Source organism: Anser anser (assembly GCF_964211835.1).
Source record: "Anser anser genome assembly, chromosome: 16".
In the NCBI taxonomy this organism is placed as follows: Eukaryota; Metazoa; Chordata; class Aves; order Anseriformes; family Anatidae; genus Anser; species Anser anser.
The window spans coordinates 1289710-1309463 of NC_139737.1; the positions used below are offsets into that span (position 1 = coordinate 1289710).

Below are 19754 nucleotides of genomic sequence, written 5' to 3' on the forward strand. Positions count from 1 at the left end.
CCGGTGGGCTCCTGCCACCGCCCCTAACCCAGAGCAGGCAAAGCGGGACCCTCGGGGGGAGGGGGGGACGGGACTTCTGCTTCCTTTCTGCCCCGGGGTCGTGCCCGGGGGACCCCCGGCGTGTCCAACCCTGCAGCCCCGGGGGGGGCCGCGCCAGCAGCCCCCGGCTGCCCCATCCGCAGCTGCTCCGGCTCCGTGGGACGCGGGGCCCCTGGGAGCCGCGTGCCCCCGAGCCCGGTGCTTTTCCCAGGCTCAGCTCCCCGCAGCGAGGAGGGTCCTGGGTGGGGGGGTGGGGGGGTAGGGGGGGTGTCTGGGAACCCCCCCCGCGTCCCTGCCTGACCCCGCATAGGTGCTGCCGCTGCAGCCCTGCGGAGCGCGGCCCTGCGGCGGCGGCGGTGGTCACGGCGGTGGTCACGGCGGTGGTCACGGTGTCCCAGGCAGAGGAAGGGGCAGAAGCAGCGAGATGGGCCCCAGCGCGTCGCCTGGGCACCGCAGCCACGTGTGCCACGCATCCCATACGTCCCACGCATCCCAAATGTCCCACGCATCCCAAATGTGTCAATGTCCCACGCATCCCAAATGTCCCACGCATCCCATATATCCCACGCATCCCATGCATCCAAAGTGTTCCACGCATCCCATGCATCCCATGCGCCCCGTATGTCCCACGCATCCCATGCACCCCATGCGTCCCATGCACCCCATGCGTCCCACAGCACAGCCTGGTGTTGACCCCCTTGGGTCTCTCCAGAGCCCAAACCCTTTTGGGACCAGAGCTGTCTGCAGGGTTTAGGCCCACAGGGACATCGCGTGCCGGGGGGTCTCACACCCGCGGGGCCACGGGGACCACGGCGCGGCTGCGCCCTGCCCGTGGCGCAGAGGCACGGAGCTGCGTTGGGCGCGGGGCCGTGGGGCCGTGGCCGTTTTGGGGACCCCGCTCCGCGCCGGGTCAGCAGGCAGGCAGCAGCCCGTCAGAAAAATAAGGTTTTTATTTTCCAAGCGGCTGCGTGTGCACACAGAGCGCCCGCGGGGCCGCGCCGCCGTCCCCCCCCCTGGAGCGCGTCGACGCCGGCCGCGTGCGGGCTGCTCGTCCCAGCCGGGTCCCCCCTACCCCGGGGCGCGGGACCCCCCCAAATTCCTCCCGGCCACGGCAGCGTCCTCCCGCCGCGGTGCCGGTGCCGGTGCCGGCGTCGGTGCGGTGCCAGCCCGCGGCCCCGCCGGGCTCCGTCGCCTCCGGCTCCCTCCCTCCCCGCTGCGGTCTCTGGGGCTGGCGTGCGCGGGCTGCGGCCGGCTGTGCCGCTGTCTCCGGTGGGGTGCTCGCGGCCCCGGCTCATCTCCGCGACACCCGCAGCGGGGTGACCCCCCGCACCTTCAGGCAGTTGCCCCCGAGGTCCCTCCGGCCGCCCTGCGGAGAGAGGAGGGGAGAGCTGCGGGGCGCCGGGGCAGCGGGGTGCCCGGGTGCCCTCGGGGGGATTTGGGGGGGGGGGACGCGGGGCGGTGCTGGGTGCGGGATGGCACCGGGGGACGGGGGGGTGCAGGGCAAGCGTGGAGGAACCGTGCCGAAATGTTTCGGGGGGAGGGGGGGGTGCAGTGCTGCCCGGGATGGACACGGGCGGACAGACGGACGGACGTGGTGGTGCCCAGTGAGCTGCTGTGGGGTGCGAGTGGGGTCCGGGTCCCAGGCAGGTCCCCACGTCCCCGTCACCCGCAGGGACACGGCCCTGATGGGGGTGGGAGGCTTGGCCCCAGCCAGCTTGACCAGCACGGCCCAGTATCCCCCAGTACGGCCCAGAGTCACCCAGCACAGCCCAGTGTCCCCCAGTATCCCCCAGCACGGCCCAGTGTCCCCCAGTATCCCCCAAACAGCCCAGTGTCACCCAGCACGGCTCAGTGTGCCCCAGTATGGCCCAGTGTCACCCAGCGCAGCCCAGTGCCACCCAGCACGCCCCATCAGAGCCCAGTATGGCCCCTGCGCAGCTCAGCCCAGCACCACCCAGCATGGCCCAGCCCAGTTCCAGCCCAGCCCAACCCATTTCCAGCCCAGCCCAGTACAGCCCATTTCCAGCCCAGTACAGCCCATTTCCAGCCCTGCCCCAGAGCCAGGAGGTGCAGAGCAGGCCCCAGCCCAGCCCCTGCCCTTGTCCCCAAGGTCCTGGGTGCCACCAGAGCTCCCGGCCCCTGCAGGAGGTCCCAGGACGGTGGGGGGACACCCAGGAAGGGCTGGGGGGTCCAGTGAGTGGGGGGGGTGGAAGGGGAGGGGGACAGAAGCAGGAGCAATAATTAAAAACGGAGCAGCAGAAAACGAAAGAGCCCCGACGGCGGGAGCGTGCCCCGCGGCCGCTGCTGCGGGTGACACGAGGGGACAGCGAGGGTCCCGTGGGGGCGGTGACAGGCCCGCAGCCCCTGCCCCAGGGCTCAGCACCCCCCCTGCTGCCTGGGGGTGCCCTGGGGGCCGGGGGGGTGCGCCAGCCCCGTGCCCTGCAGCAGGGGAACGGCGGGGGCGGCAGGATGGGCTCCGCATGGGAACGGTGCCCGGACCCATGGGTGCCAGCTGGGGACAGTGCTCAGGGTCACCCTGCAGCCCCCGGCCCCGTGCTGCCGCCAGCCCCTGCGCTCACAGGCGGGGGGGCACCGGGACCCCTGCAGGAGTTTTTCCTGCGCCCTGAGCTCTGCTCCATCACCGCACCGGGCTGCTGCCGTGGCCAGGAGGGGCTGGCGGGGCCTGGGGACAGGGACGGGGATAAAACGGGGACAGGGACGGGGAGGAGACGGGGACGGGGATGGGGATAAAACGGGGATGGGGACGGGGAGGAGATGGGGATGGGGACTGGGATAAAACAGGGATGGGGACGGGGAGGAGACGGGGACGGAGACGAGACGGGGACGGGGATGAGACGGGGACAGCCCGCGAGCTCCGCGCTCCCTCCCATCCCATCCCATCCTCGTGCCCCCAGCCCCGGGGTGACTTTAACCCCCCGAGACCTCCCGGCCCGGACGGACGTGGGGGAGCAGCCCGGCCCTCTGACGCCAGCGGGAGCTGTGGGCGTGCAGCTCCGAGCAGGATTTGGCCGGGAGCTCCGGCGGGGGCTGGAACCGGAGCCCGCGGCGCTCGCGGGGACGCGCCGAGCCTCCCGCTCCCGCTCGGCCCCACGAGGGGCTGCCGCCGCCCCCCCCCCCCAAACCCCTACGGGGCCGTGCCGGGCCCCCCGCCCCGCTCACCCCTTTGCGCTGGTTGCTGAGGCAGAAGGTGCAGATGCTGCGGGGCTGTTTGCTGTCCAGGTCGCCCTTGGCCCCGTAGATGGCACTGAAGCAGGGCTGCCCGTCCTCGCAGCCCTCGCCCAGCAGCAGCACGTTGGCCAGGTGCGAGATGTAGCTGGAGGCCAGGCGGAGGGTCTCGATCTTGGACAGCTTGCGGTCCACGGGCTCGGTGGGGATGAGGGTGCGCAGGGCCGTGAAGGCCGTGTTGACGCTCTGGGTCCGGTCCCGCTCGCGCGCGTTGGCCGCCTGCCTCTGCTTCACCATCACCATGGGCCCCGGCTTGCGGGCCACCTTGCGGCGCGCCTCCACGGCCTCGTAGCAGCCGTACGACTGGTCCGAGGTGTCGCTCTCGCTGCGGTTCTCCTCGTCCTCCGACAGCATGCCCAGGTCCGGGTAGAGCACGCGGGCGGCCACGGGGCGCAGCATGGTGAAGGCCATGGCCGGCGCCCCCCGCCCTGCTGGGGGCAGCCCCCGGGGCCGCGGGGAGCCTTCCCCCGCCGGCACGGCTGCCACGGCCGCCGACGGCCGCCTTCCCACCGCTGCTCCGCTGTTGCGTCCGAGCGGGGCTGGGACGGCTGGCCGCGGGGGGAACCGGCCTTTATACGGCCGGGGAGGGGCCGGAGACGGAGCCCACCCCCAGCCAGCCCCCAGCCGCCGGCCGGACCAGGCAGGAGGCCAGCGTCCTCGCCCCAGCTCGCGGGAGCCAAGCGTTGGCTGCGGCCACTGCGGGCCTGGCCCTGCTCCGTCACACCAAGCTCGGCCACGGGCACCTTGCGGGCGGCCGGTGACGGGTCCCGGTTGTGCCATGGTGGGGGGGGGCACTGGACCCCCGGTGCTGGCCACGGCGTGGCGAGTGCTCCCCTGGGCTCTGTGGGGTGACGCCTTGCTCGGGGTCCCCTGTGTGTCCCCAGCCCCGCGCGGCTGTCCCCAGCCACCACCAGGTCCCGCAGGGTGGCTGGTGGGGAGCGAGAGCTGGGATGGGGCAGGCGGCTCTGCCGGGAGCGGGGTGGCCCCTGGAGAATTGGCACCGGGTTCCTTTACTGGAGGGGACAGCGGCGGGGGGGACACGGCCCTCTGGGACAGGTCCGTGCCCAGGGGAGCCCTGGGGAGGTGAGGCCAGGCCAAGCCCTGCAGCCCCTCGCTTCTCCGTCCCCGGGGCTGGCACCACGCGTGCCACCGCGGGGCAGGACAGGGACACGGCCCCTGGACCCTGCACCCTGCCAGGGGCACGGGCAGCGGAGCTGGTGGCGCTGCCAGGCTGCCCAGGAGCATTTCCTCCTGCCGGCGCTGGGAAAACGAAGTCCTGAGCCCTGGAGCTGCAGAGCTGCAGCGTCCCGGGGCTGCCCCCAGCACCCTCACCCCTCCCCGAGCACCGGCTGCCGCCGGCCCTTCCCCTTCGCCGCAGAGGTCGCGCGGGTCCCGCTCTGCCTTCGCCCCTCAGCAATGCTCCGGGGGGCAGCAGAAGGGGGGGGAGGCAAACGGGGGAAGGACCCGGCTGCGGGCAAATGGCCCTGGGCTGCTGGGGACGTGGCTGCAGGAGCTGCTGGGACTGGCCCGGGGCCGGTGGTGGCCGCAGGGCTGGCCCCTGCGAGCCGCGCTCCCCATCTGGCCCCCAGCCCCGCGGCCGGAGGAGGATGCTCGGAGTAACGAGGCAAAAAGGGGCAGCTCCGGGAGGCGCTGGGCGCTGGGAACGGCGGCCGCAGGGCACACCGGGCACGCCGCGAGCCCCGGGGCGAGGTGGCTGCTGGGGGGGACAGGGGGGTCCTGGAGCCCAGGGCCTTGGGACGAGGCAGCGCCGTGTCCCACCGTGTCCCCCAGCCAAAGCCCTGCGGCTGCAGGCCCAGCGCTCGTGGGGCAGCAGGGTCCCCTCCGGGGCTGTCCCCACGTGTACCAGGTCCCGCTGCCGGGGTTGTGCAGGGGGGGGGGGCTGTGCTGTGCCCCCCCCCCCCCCCATGGCAGCAAACGGCCCCTCTGCCCCCCGCGGGGCGCGGGCAGCCCCTCGCCGTGGGGCCCCAGCCCTGTTTTCCTTCACCATTTGTCCGCCTGCGCAGAGCCTGTAAATCACACGGCGGGGGGGGGGGGGGGGGCGAGGGCCACGTCGGGGGGCCGGGAGGGCTGTGGGGGGGGGGGCGTGCAGCCTGCCTTGGGTTTCTGCGGGGGCTCAGGGACGTTTCCCTTGCCAGCTCCATGCCCCACAGCCCCTCACGGCGCATGGGGAGCAGGCAGGTGCCTGCACGGGGCAGGGAGACCGGGGCACATGGATCGGGGTGGGGGGGGGCTGCAGACGGTCCCTGGGGGGCTGCAGCCTCCTGCAACGGGGTTGGGGGGGGGGACGCAGCTCTGGATGCGGCTCCTCTTGAGCAGAGCAGGGGGAGGAAGGCACCACGGACCCCGCAGGAGCCCCCGTCCCCGCTCCCGCCCCCCCCCGGCGCCCTGCCTGCACCCCGCTGGGTGTGAGCTGGGGCCCCCCCTGACAGCGCCAAGACGGATGGCAGGGGCTGTGTACTCAGGTGCAGCCGCCCACACATGGCCACCAGCTGACGGGGGCTGCAGGGGGGGGGTGGGAGCCCAAGCCCCCCCAGCCCTACCGGGTACCCCCGGGAGCCCGGCCACGCGCGGGGTGCTGGCGGCCGGGAGCGGCCTCGGCGGCTGGGGCACGTGGGGACACGGGGAGGGAGGGAACGGCAGGCTTTGGGGTGGCTGGGTGTGCAACGGGGGCGGCGTGTGAGCGTGCGTGAGCGTGCGTGAGTGTGCATGGCACGGATGAGTGGCTGTACACGTGTGTGTGTGCACAATTGTGCTCGTGTGTGTGCACGGATGTGCGTGCCTGGATATGTGAGCACGTGCTTGTGTGTGTGTGCACTTACACGCCACGTGTGTGTGCGTGTGCAGCAGTGTGGGCGTGCACAGCACCGACCCGCAGCCCCATGCACGCTTCCAAGCCCCACATCCTCCAGGCTGCTGGTTTGGGGTGTCCCAGGGGGCCGGGTGCCGGCAGCCCCAAGGGCTGGGTCCCCCCTCCGCTCGCTGGGAAATGCCCCCTGCCCTCCCGCTCAGGGGAGTGTTTATCCGGGAGGTGATACTTAAGTGTAAGAAAATAAACAGGGAGCAGATGGCACGGGGGGCCGGGGCTGCCCCCCGCCCCACCGGGCCGCTCCAGCCCTGCTGGGAAAACACCGCTGCCGGCGAAGCAAATGGATTCCAGACCCTGCGGCCGCGCCGAGCATGTGGCTGCCAGGACGCTGTGCCTGACCCTGCTGAGATCTGGAGGAGCAGCACCAGCCTGACCCAACCTGTCCCTTCCCATCGCATCCCATCCCATCCCCATCCCATCCCCATCCCCATCCCCATCCCTATCCCATCCCATCCCCATCCCCATCCCCATCCCATCCCATCCCATCCCATCCCATCCCACCCCATCCCAACCTGTCCCACCCCATCCCACACACACCGAGCACCCCATGAGCCCCCCTGCAGCAGGGGGTGCCCAGGACCGACCCCTCTGCCTGTACCTGTGCCCCTTTCCCCAATTTTGGGCCCAAACCGGGCAGCGCAGGGCAGCGAGGGCACGGCCCCACCGAGGAGCTGCTGCGTGCAGCACCCAAGCGCGGCTCCTTGCTGCCTGGCTCGGGCCAGGGTCTCGCCAAGGGGACGCTGCCCCTGCTTGTGAACAGGGGGAGACCTCAGCTGGTGAATCCAGGAGCCCTTGGAGACCCCACGGGTGGGGAAGGACAGCGGAGCGGCTGCACGGTGCTGGGCCCTCGGCTCGCCCAGCAGGACTGGGTTTGTGAAACCCTTTGAAATGGAGCGAGCGTTCCCTGCATGAGTTGCCCTTGGTCTGTGCCTGAGCGATTGGGATGGGGACAGCGGGATGGGGACAGCGGGATGGGGACATGGGGATGGGGACAGCAGGATGGGGACACCGGGATGGGGACAGAGGGATGGGGACAGAGGGCTGGGGACACCGGGATGGGGACAGCGGGATGGGGACATGGGGATGGGGACAGCAGGATGGGGACACCGGGATGGGGACAGAGGGATGGGGACATTGGGATGGGGACAGCGGGATGGGGACAGAGGGATGGGGACACCAGGATGGGGACAGCGGGATGGGGACACTGGGATGGGGCTGCTGCCGGTGGCAGTGGTTCCCGGCAGGTCCCCATGCCGGCAGCCGTGCCCCCGGCAGCATGGGGTGCCCTGGCCCCCACCCGCCCTCCGGGGCCGTACCTGCGGGCCGGTCTGGAAGGCATTACACGGCTGTCGCGCGGGGAAGTCTGTCCCAGTTCCGGAGCCGGGACCCTCCCCGGCAGCCCAGCCGGAGCGGGAGGGAGCCCACAAAGCGCCTTTGTTCCTGCCCTGGAACGAATGGATTGGAGGCAGCCGAGATCGGCTGTCAGCCGGCGACACCGGAGCCCTCCTCGCGGGTCAGGCAGAGGGAAGGGGGACAGGTGGAGGGACGGACGGACGGACGGATGGACGGACAGAGAGACGGAGCCGCTGCGGAGATGGCCAGACGGGGGTTTCGGCGCTGGCAGCCCCAGGGCCAGCTCATGCTCCCCGCACCATGCCAGCCCCAGGGGACGTGCAGCCAGCCCTGGGGACACCGCACAGCCCCCGGGCCGCAGGGGCCGGTCCTGGCCCCCAGCTGCTGCCACCAAGCCCCTAAGCAGGGCCACAGGGTGCCCGCTGGCCTGGCAGGGACCCAGCACCGTCTGCAGGGGCTGGGATGCTGGGGGAGCAGGTCCTGAGGGGGCTTCCAGCTGGGAGAAGCCTCCGTGGGGTGCAGGATTTGGGCAGCCTCGGTTCATCCCAGCTCACGGGGCCGCAGCTCTGCGGGGCTGCCTCCTGCCCCGCTGCCACTTGTACAGGGCACAACTCCCCACCGTACCGGGCGAGCAGAGCCCCCCCGGGAGATGCCCGATGCTGGGCTCATGCCCTGGGGCTGGGCGAGGACCCCTCCCCACCCTGGGGGTCCCGTTTCAGCAGGCTGGGGACACCCTGTCCGTCTCCCGTGCTGCCAACGGAGCTGCCACCTCGTCCCTCCCCCCCCGCGCTCTAAGGAGAGGAAACTTTTTAGCACGCCACAATTCTTCGGAGAAATTTATAGCCCATGAGGGAGCCGCAGGCCAGGGCTGCTCTCGGCGCGAGCGCTTGCAGGGCTTCCTCCCGGCGGGGGCGGCTTTGATGCGGCGCATGCAGCCCGGCCGTGCCGTGGTAACCCCCCCCCCCAGCCCCTGCCCTCGCGCAGCCCCCAGCCCACCCTGCCCTTCCTCCCCAGCGGCTCCTGCGGAAACGCCGCGCTCGCAGGCAGTGCCGAAGCGTGCCCCATGCCGCACCGCGCGCTGCCCTGCCCGTGTCCCCCCCCACCCCCCCGCCAGGCCCATTTCTGCCCTTGGGGGACGGGATCCAGCCGGCACGGAGCGTGGCCAAGGGGGCAGAGCGAGGGCAGGAGCGTCCGGACGCGGTTCCTGTCCCAGTGCCGCGGCTGACTCACGGCGCGGGGGGGTGACTCAGTGGCCTTTCCCCTCCCTGGACCACGGCTCCCGGCTCGGAGGGATGCCGAGGCGCCCGTGGGATGCTCGCAGTGCTTGCTCCAGCCTGCACGTGGGGCGAAGACGTGGCGCTGCGGAACCGGCAGCATCCCGTCCCCCAGCTCAGCACCCGTCCCCGTTCCCCCAGCCCTCAGCTGCCCGCTGACGCCGGTGCCAGGCCTGCCCCGTGTCCCCGCTGCCCCGTGCCATCCCATACCTCCTCCTGCCCCCCGCCGCCCCCCGCACCAGCCCACAGAGCCGCAGGGCTTCCACCTCCTTTATTCCCGGGGCACGAGTGGGTGTCCCCACAGCGCCACTCGGAGATGTGCCCCGCGGGGAAGGGGGTGCAGGATGTGTCCGAGGATGGGGCAGGCGGCCGTGGGGCAGGCGCAGCGCAGGCTCTCATGGGGCCAGCCTGGAGCTGCAGGGTGAAGCCTGGGGACCCGGCTCGGCCGCGCTCTGGTACAGCTCGGTCCTGGTTCGGTGAAGTCTGGGTTTGGTGAGGTCCTGGTTCAGTGGGGTCCTGGTTCGGTGAGGTCCTGGTTCAGTGATGCCCCGGTTTGGTGATGCCCTGGTTCGGTGCTGTCCTGGCTCGGTGCTGTCCCGGCTCGGTGCCGTCCCGATTCGGAGCTGCCTCGGTTTGGAGCTGTCCCGATTAGGAGCTGCTCCGGTTCGGAGCTGTCCCGATTTGGAGCTGTCCCGGTTCGGTGCTGTCCCGGTTCGGAGCTGCTCCGGTTCAGTGCTGTCCCGGTTCGGTGCTATCCCGGTTCGGAGCTGCCCCGGTTCGGAGCTGCCCCGATTCGGAGCTGTCCCGGTTCGGTGCTGCCCCGATTCGGAGCTGCCCCGATTCGGAGCTGTCCCGGTTCGGTGTTATCCCGGTTCGGAGCTGTCCCGGTCCGGAGCTGTCCCGGTTGGGCCCCGCCCGGCCCCGTTCCCGCAGCACAACGCCGCCACCTGCCGGCCGCCCACCGGAGCCGGGACCCCCCCCCGTGCGCCCTACCGGGGCTGGGGGGCGCCCACCCCGACCCCATCCCACCCCGACCCCATCCCACCCACACCGGCGGGGACAGGACCGGGGATGCTCACCCCGGATCGGGCCCACGGGGGGGGGGGACCCCAGGGGACCCCCAGGGAAAGGGTCCCGGTTCGGGGGGGGAGCGGGGGGGTCCCGCTAGAGCAGCTGGGGCGTGGAGGAGCCCAGGTAGGTGCGGAGGTCGCTGAGCGTGGACGGGACGATCTTGGCGGGGATGGTGTCCCGGCCGAGCTCCCGGTGGGCGGCGTAGCGGTGGCACCCCCCGAAGGAGTAGAAGTAGTCCCCGCCCTGGCTGCCCTTGACCCACAGCACGTCGATGGGGGGCACCCGCTCGGGATCCTCCTGGGGACGAGGTGTGGGGGGGGGGGGGACAGCCCCGGGGCCGTGAGCTTCCCCGGCAGTGCCCCGGCACCGTCCGGGATGGGGGGTGGGGGGTGCACGGAGCCGTGCGGGGCCGCCCGGCCTCATCCTGCCCACCCCAGCCCCTACCTGCAGGGTCTCCACCAGGCTCCGCACCTTGCCCGGGTCCAGCGCGGCGGGGATGGGCCGGATGAGGACCCTCATGGGCACGTTGTGCACGGCCGTGATGTGCTGCGTGTGGATGCTCCCGGTCTCGGACCCGGTCCCGCTCCCGGTCTCGGACCCGCTCCCGGTCTCGGCCATGGCCCCGCCGTTCCCGGAGCCGCTCCGCCGCTTCCTGCCCCCGCCGCCCCGCCCCGGGCAGCGCCGCGCCCGGCCGCTCCCCTCCGCCCCCCCCGGCGCTTTTGCAGAGTCACCGTGAAGCGGCAGCACGGGCAGCACCGGGGGCACCGGGAATATCGGGGGCACCGGGGGCACCGGGGGCACGGACAGCCCCGGGAGCCCCGGCAGCCCCGGCCCCCCCCCGGCTGCTCGTCCTGCTGGGGTCCCGTCCCGCGTGGGGGGCACCGCGGAGCCGTCCCCGGGCTGCGACCCCCGGCACCTCCAAATGGCCCAAGCTGGATGGGGACCCCCAGGATCTCCGTGTCCGGCTCCCGGCTGTGACGTTCGAGGGCGTTTTTGGGGGTTCTGCAGCCCTGTGCCCCCCCCAGAGGGGAGAGGTGCCCGGTGCCCCCCGGTTCTGCAGCCCCTGCCCAGCTCCCGGGGGGCACCGGCCCCAGCCCTGACTCGGCAGCACCAAGTGGGGGGCGTCTTCTGCCCCCTGGGGGGGCTGCTGGTGATGGGGAAGGGGTCGCGAGGCTCTGGGGGGGCCCCCCCACTTCACTGCTTGGGTGCTGCTGGGGTTCCCACCAGGACTCCCCCCCTCTCTGCTTTCTGCTGCTCCTCCCCAGCCGGGTGCTGTCGGCTGCCCCTCGGCACGGGGGCGCACACCTCGCCCCCCGCCCCCCCGCTCCCCTGCCGCCCCCCTGCCCTGTACAGACGGCCCGAGACACCCCAGGTAGTGGCAGAAATCCCTTTTATATCCCTGAATTGCATTACAAGTAACACTGCGGGCGGCCGCCGCTCGCTCCGGCTCGTCTCGCCGCGGCCGCTCAAATACAAAAACCTGGCGGAAAAAAATCGATCATGCACGGAAAATTATTGCTGTGGTGTCCGCTATGTACACGACAGGGACGGGCAGCGCCATCCGAGGGGAACCGTGTGAAATGCTGTCCCCTGCGTGGGGGACACGGCGCGTGGCCACGATGCCCACGGGGTGGCCGCCGCAGTGCCCTCGGGGCTCGCGAGCGTCCCTGGGAGGCGTCGAGCCCGTGGGACCCGCGGCCACGGCGGGAGGAAGACGGTGCAGGAAGACGGCGCGGGGGGCGCGCGAGGTCCAGGCTGAACCCCGAAAGTTTTGGGGGCTGGCACGGGCTGGGGGGGGGCCGCGGCAGCTCGTGGCCCGAGGTAGGAAGCGGCTCGCTGCGGGGCCGGGGGGGGGGGGGTCCGCGGGGAGGTTGCATAGAATCGCTGGGTTGTCCCCGCCGGGGTGGCGCGGGGAGCAGAGCGGGACCCCGCGGCTCTGAGGAAGACGAAGGAGAGCGGCTCTGCCCTCGTGGGGGGCTTGTGGGGTTTGGGGGGGGGGCTGCTCAGCCGCCTCGCGTTGCCCCCGCCTCCGTGCCCGCTTTTCGGTGGCTCTCGGGGTCCCGTCCCCGTCCTTGTCCCCGCAGCTCTGTCCCGGGCACGGCGGCGCCGCTGCAGCTCCGCTGCCTCCTGCGAGCCGTGCGGAAGGGCTGCCGGCCCCGCCAGTCTTGGCAAATAAATAGTGAAAAGGGTAAGTAATAAATAATATAAATAAGAGCAATTAAATAGACTCACCCGAGCTCCGCGGTACCACCGACCCGCTCCTCCTGGGGGGCTGGGGTCTGGCTGGGGGGGTCAGCAGCAGCCCCAGAAGGGTCTGGGGGTGTGGGGGGGCCACAATTCGGGTGCGGGTCCTGCCCCGGGGCTGCTCCCATGCGGGTGGGGGGACGGAAGGGGCCTGGGCTGCGGGTCCCAGCCTCCGAGGCAGGCGTCCATCAGTCCTGCCGAGCCATCAGTCCTGGCTCTTCGGCCCACGGTCCCATCCCTGGTATGGACCAGGGGAGTTTTTGCTCCTGGGGGGGGAGCAGCGAATGTCCTTCCTCCCCGGCGGTTCCCGGGAGGAGAAGCAGCAACTCTAAATAAATAATAGTAATAAATTAAATAAATATCAGTGAGCGTCACGAGCTGAGGGGAAGGTCTGTGCTGGGAGGGGGAGAGGGTCCCGGGCGAGTCCCCACAGAGGGACCCGCCTGGCTGTGGGGCTGGGCTGGGGCTGGGGCTGGGGCTGGATCCGTCCCTTCCTGGGGGCACGGGGGCACCCTTCTCCTGGGGGGGGGTGGAACTGGGAGCTGGGGGCACGCGTCCTGCAGCCACCGCGCAGCTACAGAACGGCCGGCAGCGGCTGCAGGAGCGCCGGCACAGGGACGGGGAGGGACGGGACCGGTGGGGGTGCTGGGTGCGGGGTTGGGGCAGGGGGGCTGGCGGAGGCTAGTTCCCTATTGCACAGCTGTGTTCGGAGCCCTTGAAGCAGGCGGACTCGTAGTGCTTGTTGAGGTACGACTTGAGGGCGAAGGTCTTCTCGCACTGCTTGCACTTGTAGTGCTTGAAGGCGGAGTGGGTCTGCATGTGGGCGCGCAGGTTGGAGCGGTCGGCGAACGCCTTCCCGCAGTGGGAGCAGCCGAAGGGCTTCTCGCCCGTGTGTGAGCGCATGTGGCCCTGCAGCAGCCAGGGCCGGCTGAAGGCCTTGCCGCAGACGTCGCACTTGTGCTTGAGGTTGTGGGTGAGGAGGTGCATGGCCAGGGCGGGCATGGAGACGTACGCCTTGCCGCAGGTCGGGCATTTCCTCGCCATCTTGCTGTCCAGGCTGCGGTGCGTCTGCTTGTGCCGGCTGAGGTTGGAGGAGGTGGCGTAGGTCTTGCCGCACTCGGGGCAGGAGTGGCGGTGGCCGCCGCGGCGCTGGCTCTCGCCGCGCCGGCGCGACCGCCCGTCGGTGATGAAGAAGGCGTCCATGGAGTAGCTGTCCGTCACCGCCGCCTCCCCGTTGAAGTAGCGGGCGGAGAAGCTGGACTGGGGGCTCTCGGGGTCGCTGTACTCCTCCTGGCCGGGCGCGTAGGCCGGGTCTGGAGGCGCCGGCGGCAGCCCCTGCTTCTTGTCGGAGTCGTAGGCGGCAGGAGCCAGGCAGTGCTGGAGGTACCCTGCGGGGACGACGCGGCGAGGTCACCGTCCCCGGGCCAGGCTCTGCCCCTGCACCAGCCCCACTGGGGAAGGGGGGGGGGAGCTGCGAGCCAAAAACACCCGACGGGGGTGCAAAGTGAGGTGGCCCCCCCAGGTCCCCCTGTCCTCATCTGCACAAGGGCCGAGCCTGCCCTGGCTCCGGTCACAGCACACGTCTGCTGGCAGGATGGGACCCAGCCCGTGGGGACACCCGGGGAGCGGGGCTGGTGGGGACTGGGTACCCCGGGATGCTGCAGCCCTGCGCAGCCCCTGGATCCATCAGCCTCTGGGGGCTGTCGGCACCCACATCGTCCCACTGGGGCCGTGGGCGCTGCTCCTTCCTCACCTGTCCTTCTCCGGGGGGGGGCGAGCACAGAAGGGCCTGGGGAGGTCACCCCATTTCCCCCCATCTCCCCCCATCTCCCCCAGGGAACGTGGCACTCGTGGCACCCAGAGGCTGCTGCACCCTAACCCCGGGCTCCCACTGGGGACAGGGACCCACAGACCCCAGGGGCGGGGGGGCTGCGGCGCCACGCAGTCGTGTCACCCCCTGTGACACTGGTGCACGTCTGCTCCGGGCCAGGCTCTGGGCAGGTGACACTTGGCCCGTGCCCGTGCAGGCGCCACGTGGATGTCCCCTTCCCTCCGCTGCCAGCACACGACGGTCACTGCGCCGCGTGCTCCGAGGGGCTCCCTGCTGGGCCGGTGGCTAAGGATGGGGGGGGGACACAGCTGCCACCCCAGGGTCCCCGTCTCGGTCCTGGCAGTCACCTGCGCTGTGTGCAGGGCCAGCTGCTTCAGAGGATGCAGCCCTGCTGCGGGGGGCAGCGTGCTCTGCCAGGGGCAGGGGCTTGGTGCATGCCTGGGGTCCCCAGGGCCGGTGTGTGCCGGCGGGACAGCGTGAACGCCCCCCCCCCCGCTGGGGCCCTGCAAACCAGCCCTGATCCCGGACCCCTCCTGCCTGTGGGACTTCCCCCCCATCCCGGCTGTCGGGGGCAAGACGCAGCGGGGGCCACCACGGTTTGTCCCCTCGAGGCCGGGGGTCCCTGTGCTACGGTGGGGAGGGGTCTGCGAGGCGGGGGCGCAGCCTCCTCCCCCCCCTCGCTCCCCGCGCCCTGCTGACAGTGCGCTCGCACGGGCTGTGCAGAAAGCGCTCCGCTCAGCAATTTCTCACGCTGCCGCCGAGCGTGCAGCAAGGTTATTTCCAGGAGAGCAGCGTCGGCAGCTTCTGCCCAGCTGCAGCACATCCCTCCCCCACCGGCTTCTGGCTCCCGACCAGGCTGGGGGAGAGCTGAGGACCCCCCCGGGCCGGGCGAGCATCGCAGCCCTGCGCTGGTGGCAGAAGCCCCTTTGCTGGGGAGCAGCGAGCAGCAGAAAGGAGGGGGGGGGGGGTGTGCAGCAACGCAGCGCTCGGGCAGCCCCGGGTCCTGTGTGGCAGGATCAGGCCCATCCGTGCACCCAGCTCAGGCTGAGGGTCCCCGAGCAGCTGGGAGCAGCCAGGCCACGGCCTGGGATGAAAGTCCCTGGTCCCTGCTTCCAGGGCAGACCCCCCGGGGCTGCCCCGCCGGGGGTCTCCGCCAAGCGCTGGTGGCTCCCAGAGCCCTGCCCGGTGTCACCTCGCAGGTCAGGGCTCTGGGGACCCTCTGGGGACTCAGCACCTTCCCGTCCAGCCCTTCGCACCCCTCCCAGTGCTGGGTGTGTGTGTGTGTGTGTGTGCTGCCCCCACCCCCTGCTCCCCCTTCCCGCTGTGCGCGGCTGCTCCCCGCGCCCCGGGAGGTGACGGCCTGCTCCGAGGGGCTCCGGGCACCGCCGCGAACAATGAAAGCCGCAGGCACGGCGAGCAGCCTCTTCTGCTTTGTGCCCCCCCCCAAAAAAAATAACTTGCCGTGGGAAGGAGCCAGCCCCATAGCCCCCAGTTAAGGGGGGACCCGGGTCCAGCCAGGGATGCCCCCCCGGGCTGCCGCTGTCACCGAGGGGACGCGTCCCCAAGGACCGACTTTGGCAGGGGCTGGTGACCCCCGCCGGGGGGGGGGCACAAAGCCAGCAGGGACGAGCCCCCCGATGCTGTCACACTGCCCCCTGACCCCCTCCCGGCTCCCACCCGCGGGGCACAGCGGGGGGACCCCCGCCCGTCACGCCCCCGTCGCCCTGACCCTGCCCCGCGTCCCAGCGCCCCGGAGCCCCCCAACCCCCCCCCCCCGTCACCCCCAGCCCCCCCGGCTCGCCTTCCCCCGGCCTCCCCGCCCTCTGCCCCGCCGGGCTCACACAATAGCACGGGGGGGGGGTGGGGGGGGTCGGCCCCGGAGCCCCCGGCCCCGCACTCACCATCGCCGGCGGCGGGGCCGGGCAGCGCGTAGGGGGGCTCCAGGGGGGCGTAGGGGGGCGCGGGGACCCCGGCGACCGGGAACGCGTCCGCCTTCAGCTTCTTCACCAGGAAGGAGCGGGGCATGGCGGGGCCGGGCCGGAGCCTTCAGCACTGGACAGCTCCGGTACCGGCACCGGCACCGGCACCGGCACCGGCACCGGGCAGCCCCGGGCGGGCTCCGTGCGCCGTCACCGGCCCCGCTCCGGGCCGGGCGTGCGGGAGGCGAGGAGCGGGGAACCGAGTGCGAGGGGCGGGCGGCGGGAGGAGGAGGAGGAGAGGAGGAGGAAGAGGAGGAGGAGGAGGAGGGGGAGGAAGGCAGGCGGAGGGGGGGGGGCGGGGGAGGGGGCCGCTCCGCCCGGCCGCGCCCCGAGCCCCCCCGGTAGCGCCGGGCGCTGTGGCACGGGGGGGGGTCCCCGCTCCCCGCCTCCCCCCCGCCGCGGACAATGGGGACACGCGGGGACGTGGGGGGGGGCGGGGGGGGTGGCGGGGGGCGGCTGCCTCCTCCTGCCGCCTTTGTCTCCCCGCCGCCAGCCCCCAGGGCCTGCAAAGGGGGGTTTGGGGGGGGTGTGGTGGCGGGGGCGTCCCCGTCGCTGTCCCTGTCCCCGTTCCCTGTCCCGGTTCCCGTCCCCTGTCCCCATCCCTGTTCCCTGCTCCTAACCCTGTTCCCTGTCCCCGTTCCCGTCCCTCTTCCCTGTCCTCATCTCTGCCCCCGTCCCTTCCCGCTGACCCCTTTCCTTTTCCCTCGCCCCTTCCCCTGTTCCCCGTCCCCATTCCCCTTCCCAGCCCCTCACCCCTGTCCCACCTGTCCTGCCCCCACCCCTGCCCGCTGCCCCCTTCCCCTGTCCCCGTCCCTTTTCCCCATCCCTTCCCCACCTGCTGTCCCTTTCCGTGCCCCTGTCCCCATCCCTGTCCCGGGGACCTCCGCAGCCCACCGCAGCAGCGGGCTCGTGGCCGCGCATTGTGCCCCACCGAGCCCCCACTCCCCCCCTCTCGCTGCGGCCCCCCCGGTGCAGGATGAGGCCCCCGTCCCGCTGCGGTCCCAAGCTGCCTCTCCCTGGGGCTCGCAGGTGACACGGGGGGACCCTGCTGGAGGTGTTCTGCTCCCCACCGTGCCCCCCACCCCCCAAGCCATAGGGGACCCCGTCACGCCCACCCTGTGCCCCCCAAGCTGCTCAGCAGAGCTGGGGAGCCCCAACGGGAACCCCGGAGCGTGCCCGGGGCTTCTGCGCCAGCTGGAGGTGGCCAAGGGGGCACAGTGAGAGGGGGACCGAGCACAAAGGACCCGCATCCCCAGCACCCCTACCCTGCCACCCCCTTAGGGTCCCCAGCCCCTTTGCAATCCTCCTCGAAGCCGGTGCACCCCCGCAATAATCCCCCTCCCCACGGCCCTGCCGGAGCCCTGCGCTCCGAGTGCGTTGCGGCGCTCAGCAGGAGCGGTCCGCGATCCGTCAGCCGCAGGCAGAGCGCCGGCACGGGCGGTGTGGGGGAATTGGGGCACATCCATGCCCTGCTGATGGCCCCCCCTTAGCCCTTCGGCTGGGGACACGGCGTCGGGGGGACAAGAGCAGTGCCCTCGGGTGCAGCCTGGTGCTGGAGCTGGGCAGGAGCTGGCAGCCCCGGGCTCCTGTGCCTGTGCCAGGAGCTGGGGGCAGCTCTGGATGTGCTTTGTGTGGCACCCCATAGCCCAGGACATCCCCTAGCCTGGTATTGCCCCATGTTGTGCAGCACCCCATAGCCCAGGGCACCCCATAACCCACAGCATCCCATAGCTCAGGGCACCCCACAGCACCCCATAGCCCAGGACACCCCATACCCTGCAGCATCCCATAGCCCAGGGCACCCCACAGCATCCCACAGCCCTGGGCACCCCACAGCACCCCATAGCTCAGGACAGCCCAGGGCACCCCGCAGCCCACCCCAGGCTGGGGCTCCCATCCCACTCCCCCCGCAGCTCCAGGGCTCTCTCCCCTCCTCAGCCTGACCCCATCTGGCCCCGTGGCACAGCGGGTCCGGCCGTGCCAAGGCCAAGGTCACGTCTCCCCGAGGTGCAGCCCCCGGGGCCGCCCCGGCATCGCTCCCGGCCCCGCTGCGCCCCGATTTATTTCTCCGCGTGCGTGCGGCCGCCTTCCTTGAAGGCACGTCTGCAGGACGGGCGATTACTTACGCCCTAGTTGGGCCAGGCCTGCCTGCCCGCTGCCCGGGGATTTTTTTTTTTTTCCCCTTCTCCAGGCTGTGGTGTAATAAGGGAGGTAATTAAGTGTAAAAGACAGGGGGAGGGAGGGCGGTGAGAGAAGGGGGGGGTCGGGGATAGGAACCGGCTCCTTTCAGAGGCAGGGGACTGAGATAATGTATGTTAATAACCCGCAATCAGGCCTGCGGAGCTGTGCTAATATTGCTGACTGCAGCACGGCTGGGCCCCCCCCGGCCTGCCCCCGCCACGGTTGGGGGGGGGAGAGAGCCAAGAAGAAAGGCCCGGGCTCTCTCCTGGAGCGTGCCTGGGTGACGGCTGAATCCGCGCCTTCCCGAGCAGCTGTATGGAAATAATTCTGCTCGCTCGCGGGGCTGGGGGGCGGTTGTTCCCCCGTGGCGCTGGGGGGGGGCGGGAGGGAGGGAGGTGGCGGCGGGGGTCCGCTAGGCGAGGGTCTCTGGGGACTCCTGGCTGTGGGGCTGGGGTGGGCAGGAGCATCCCCAGGGGAACCTGGGGGGCAGGGAGGGGGCTGGACCCCCCCTGTCAGCTCCTTGCAAGGGTTGTGGGACGCATCCGGCTCCCAGGACGGGACAAGCCCCCCCCGTCACCGCAGTGCCCCCACACCTCCTGCTGCTCCTCAGCCCCCTCCTCTCTCCTCACCCCCCCCCCCCCAAAATGCCCACGGGGCCGGATCCTGAAGGACACGCGGAGCTGGGAGGGGGCTGAGCCGGGGCTGCGGGACCCCCCGAGCGGGCGGGGGGGCGATTATCAATTCCACCCGCGTCCTTCCCGGAGGCGGCCGGGACGCAGCCGGGGCCGGGAGCTGGGATCTGCACGGTTAAGGCACAGCGGCGCGGGGCTGGCGCGGCGGTCCCGAGGGGAGCAGATTGCCAGACAAAGAGCCGGGGACAAAGGCCCGGCTGCCTCGTGCCCCGGGGAAGGGGCGCACGCGCGTGCGGCGACCGGGTGCTGCCCGGCCTGGGGGCTGCCTGGCCCCCCCCCGGTGCCCACCCTCCCGGTGTCCCCCGTTAGCGGGGCCTGGGTGCAGCCGGGTGCCCTGTGGCACGGCCCTGGCACCGGTCCCCTGCTGCCCCTTGCCACGCAGCGGTGTGCCCGGGCTGGGGGCCGTGTGCTGCCGCCCCTCTCCCCCCCGTGCTGCCCGTCTGGGTGCAGGGGGGGCTGCTGGGGGTGCTCTGGGGTGCAGGGCGATGGGGAGCGAGTGGAGAGCACGGCCGGGGCCCCAGAAAAGGATGGAAAACCCTGGGCAGGTCACCCCGACCCACCGTGCCTCGGTGTCCCCCGTTGCTATAAAAGCTGTTGTCTGCCCCCCTGGCAGCAAATGTGGTCACCCTGCCCCCCGGGGGGGGGCACATTTGTCCCTGCTTTCCCCAGCCGCCTGCAGCCCCCCCATCCTGGGCTGCAGACAGCATGGGAATGGGAATGGGAAGATTATCGGGGCCAGACGGCACAGAGGGTGCTGAGGGGGTGCACGGGGTCCTGGGGGGACACCACGCAAAACGCCACCGAGACCCCCAGGGAAGGGAAGAGCGGTGGCCCCAGCACCACTTCGCACCCAACACCCCCCCGTGCTGGTTTGATGGAGCACCTGGGCAGCCCCGGGGCGGGCGGGGGGGGGGGGACACAGCACAGGCAGCCCCTCCGTGCCCCCAGGGGTGCGGG

General features: G+C 71.9%; 3 protein-coding genes across 4 annotated transcripts; all 3 read right to left on the reverse strand.

Annotated features, from left to right (window-relative positions):
* Nucleotides 1-971: 971 nt before the first annotated feature.
* Nucleotides 972-3843, reverse strand: TCF15 (transcription factor 15). The gene is made up of 2 exons (XM_083801438.1): nucleotides 3220-3843; nucleotides 972-1405 (listed from the first exon to the last, which is right to left on the reverse strand). Exons 1-2 carry the CDS (start codon nucleotides 3694-3696, stop codon nucleotides 1331-1333), a joined length of 552 nt encoding a protein of 183 aa, XP_083657564.1. The 5' UTR covers nucleotides 3697-3843; the 3' UTR covers nucleotides 972-1330.
* A 5212-nt stretch (nucleotides 3844-9055) lies between these two features.
* Nucleotides 9056-10548, reverse strand: SRXN1 (sulfiredoxin 1). Its single transcript, XM_083801476.1, has 2 exons — nucleotides 10315-10548; nucleotides 9056-10167 (listed from the first exon to the last, which is right to left on the reverse strand). Exons 1-2 carry the CDS (start codon nucleotides 10486-10488, stop codon nucleotides 9964-9966), a joined length of 378 nt encoding a protein of 125 aa, XP_083657602.1. The 5' UTR covers nucleotides 10489-10548; the 3' UTR covers nucleotides 9056-9963.
* Nucleotides 10549-11246: 698 nt separating this feature from the next.
* Nucleotides 11247-19662, reverse strand: SCRT2 (scratch family transcriptional repressor 2). 2 transcript variants are annotated; one of them, XM_083801609.1, is made up of 3 exons: nucleotides 15847-19662; nucleotides 13127-13502; nucleotides 11247-12442 (listed from the first exon to the last, which is right to left on the reverse strand). In XM_083801609.1, the coding sequence occupies exons 1-3, from the start codon at nucleotides 15968-15970 to the stop codon at nucleotides 12163-12165; spliced, it is 780 nt and encodes a 259-aa protein (XP_083657735.1). In that variant the 5' UTR covers nucleotides 15971-19662; the 3' UTR covers nucleotides 11247-12162. The 2 variants fall into 2 exon arrangements, with proteins under 2 accessions (XP_083657735.1, XP_083657734.1); XM_083801608.1 differs by having other exon boundaries at nucleotides 12309-13502.
* Nucleotides 19663-19754: the final 92 nt, after the last annotated feature.

Excerpts from the sequence above, each read along its gene's own strand:
- SCRT2 (XM_083801608.1), bottom strand. The coding sequence starts at position 15,970 with ATGCCCCGCTCCTTCCTGGTGAAGAAGCTGAAGGCGGACGCGTTCCCG. Across the intron at positions 13,503-15,846 it reads CGGCCCCGCCGCCGGCGATG|GGTACCTCCAGCACTGCCTG; the intron begins GTGAGTGCGGGG and ends TCGTCCCCGCAG.
- TCF15 (XM_083801438.1), bottom strand. The coding sequence starts at position 3,696 with ATGGCCTTCACCATGCTGCGCCCCGTGGCCGCCCGCGTGCTCTACCCG. Across the intron at positions 1,406-3,219 it reads TCAGCAACCAGCGCAAAGGG|GGCGGCCGGAGGGACCTCGG; the intron begins GTGAGCGGGGCG and ends CTCTCTCCGCAG.
- SRXN1 (XM_083801476.1), bottom strand. The coding sequence starts at position 10,488 with ATGGCCGAGACCGGGAGCGGGTCCGAGACCGGGAGCGGGACCGGGTCC. Across the intron at positions 10,168-10,314 it reads GCCTGGTGGAGACCCTGCAG|GAGGATCCCGAGCGGGTGCC; the intron begins GTAGGGGCTGGG and ends CCTCGTCCCCAG.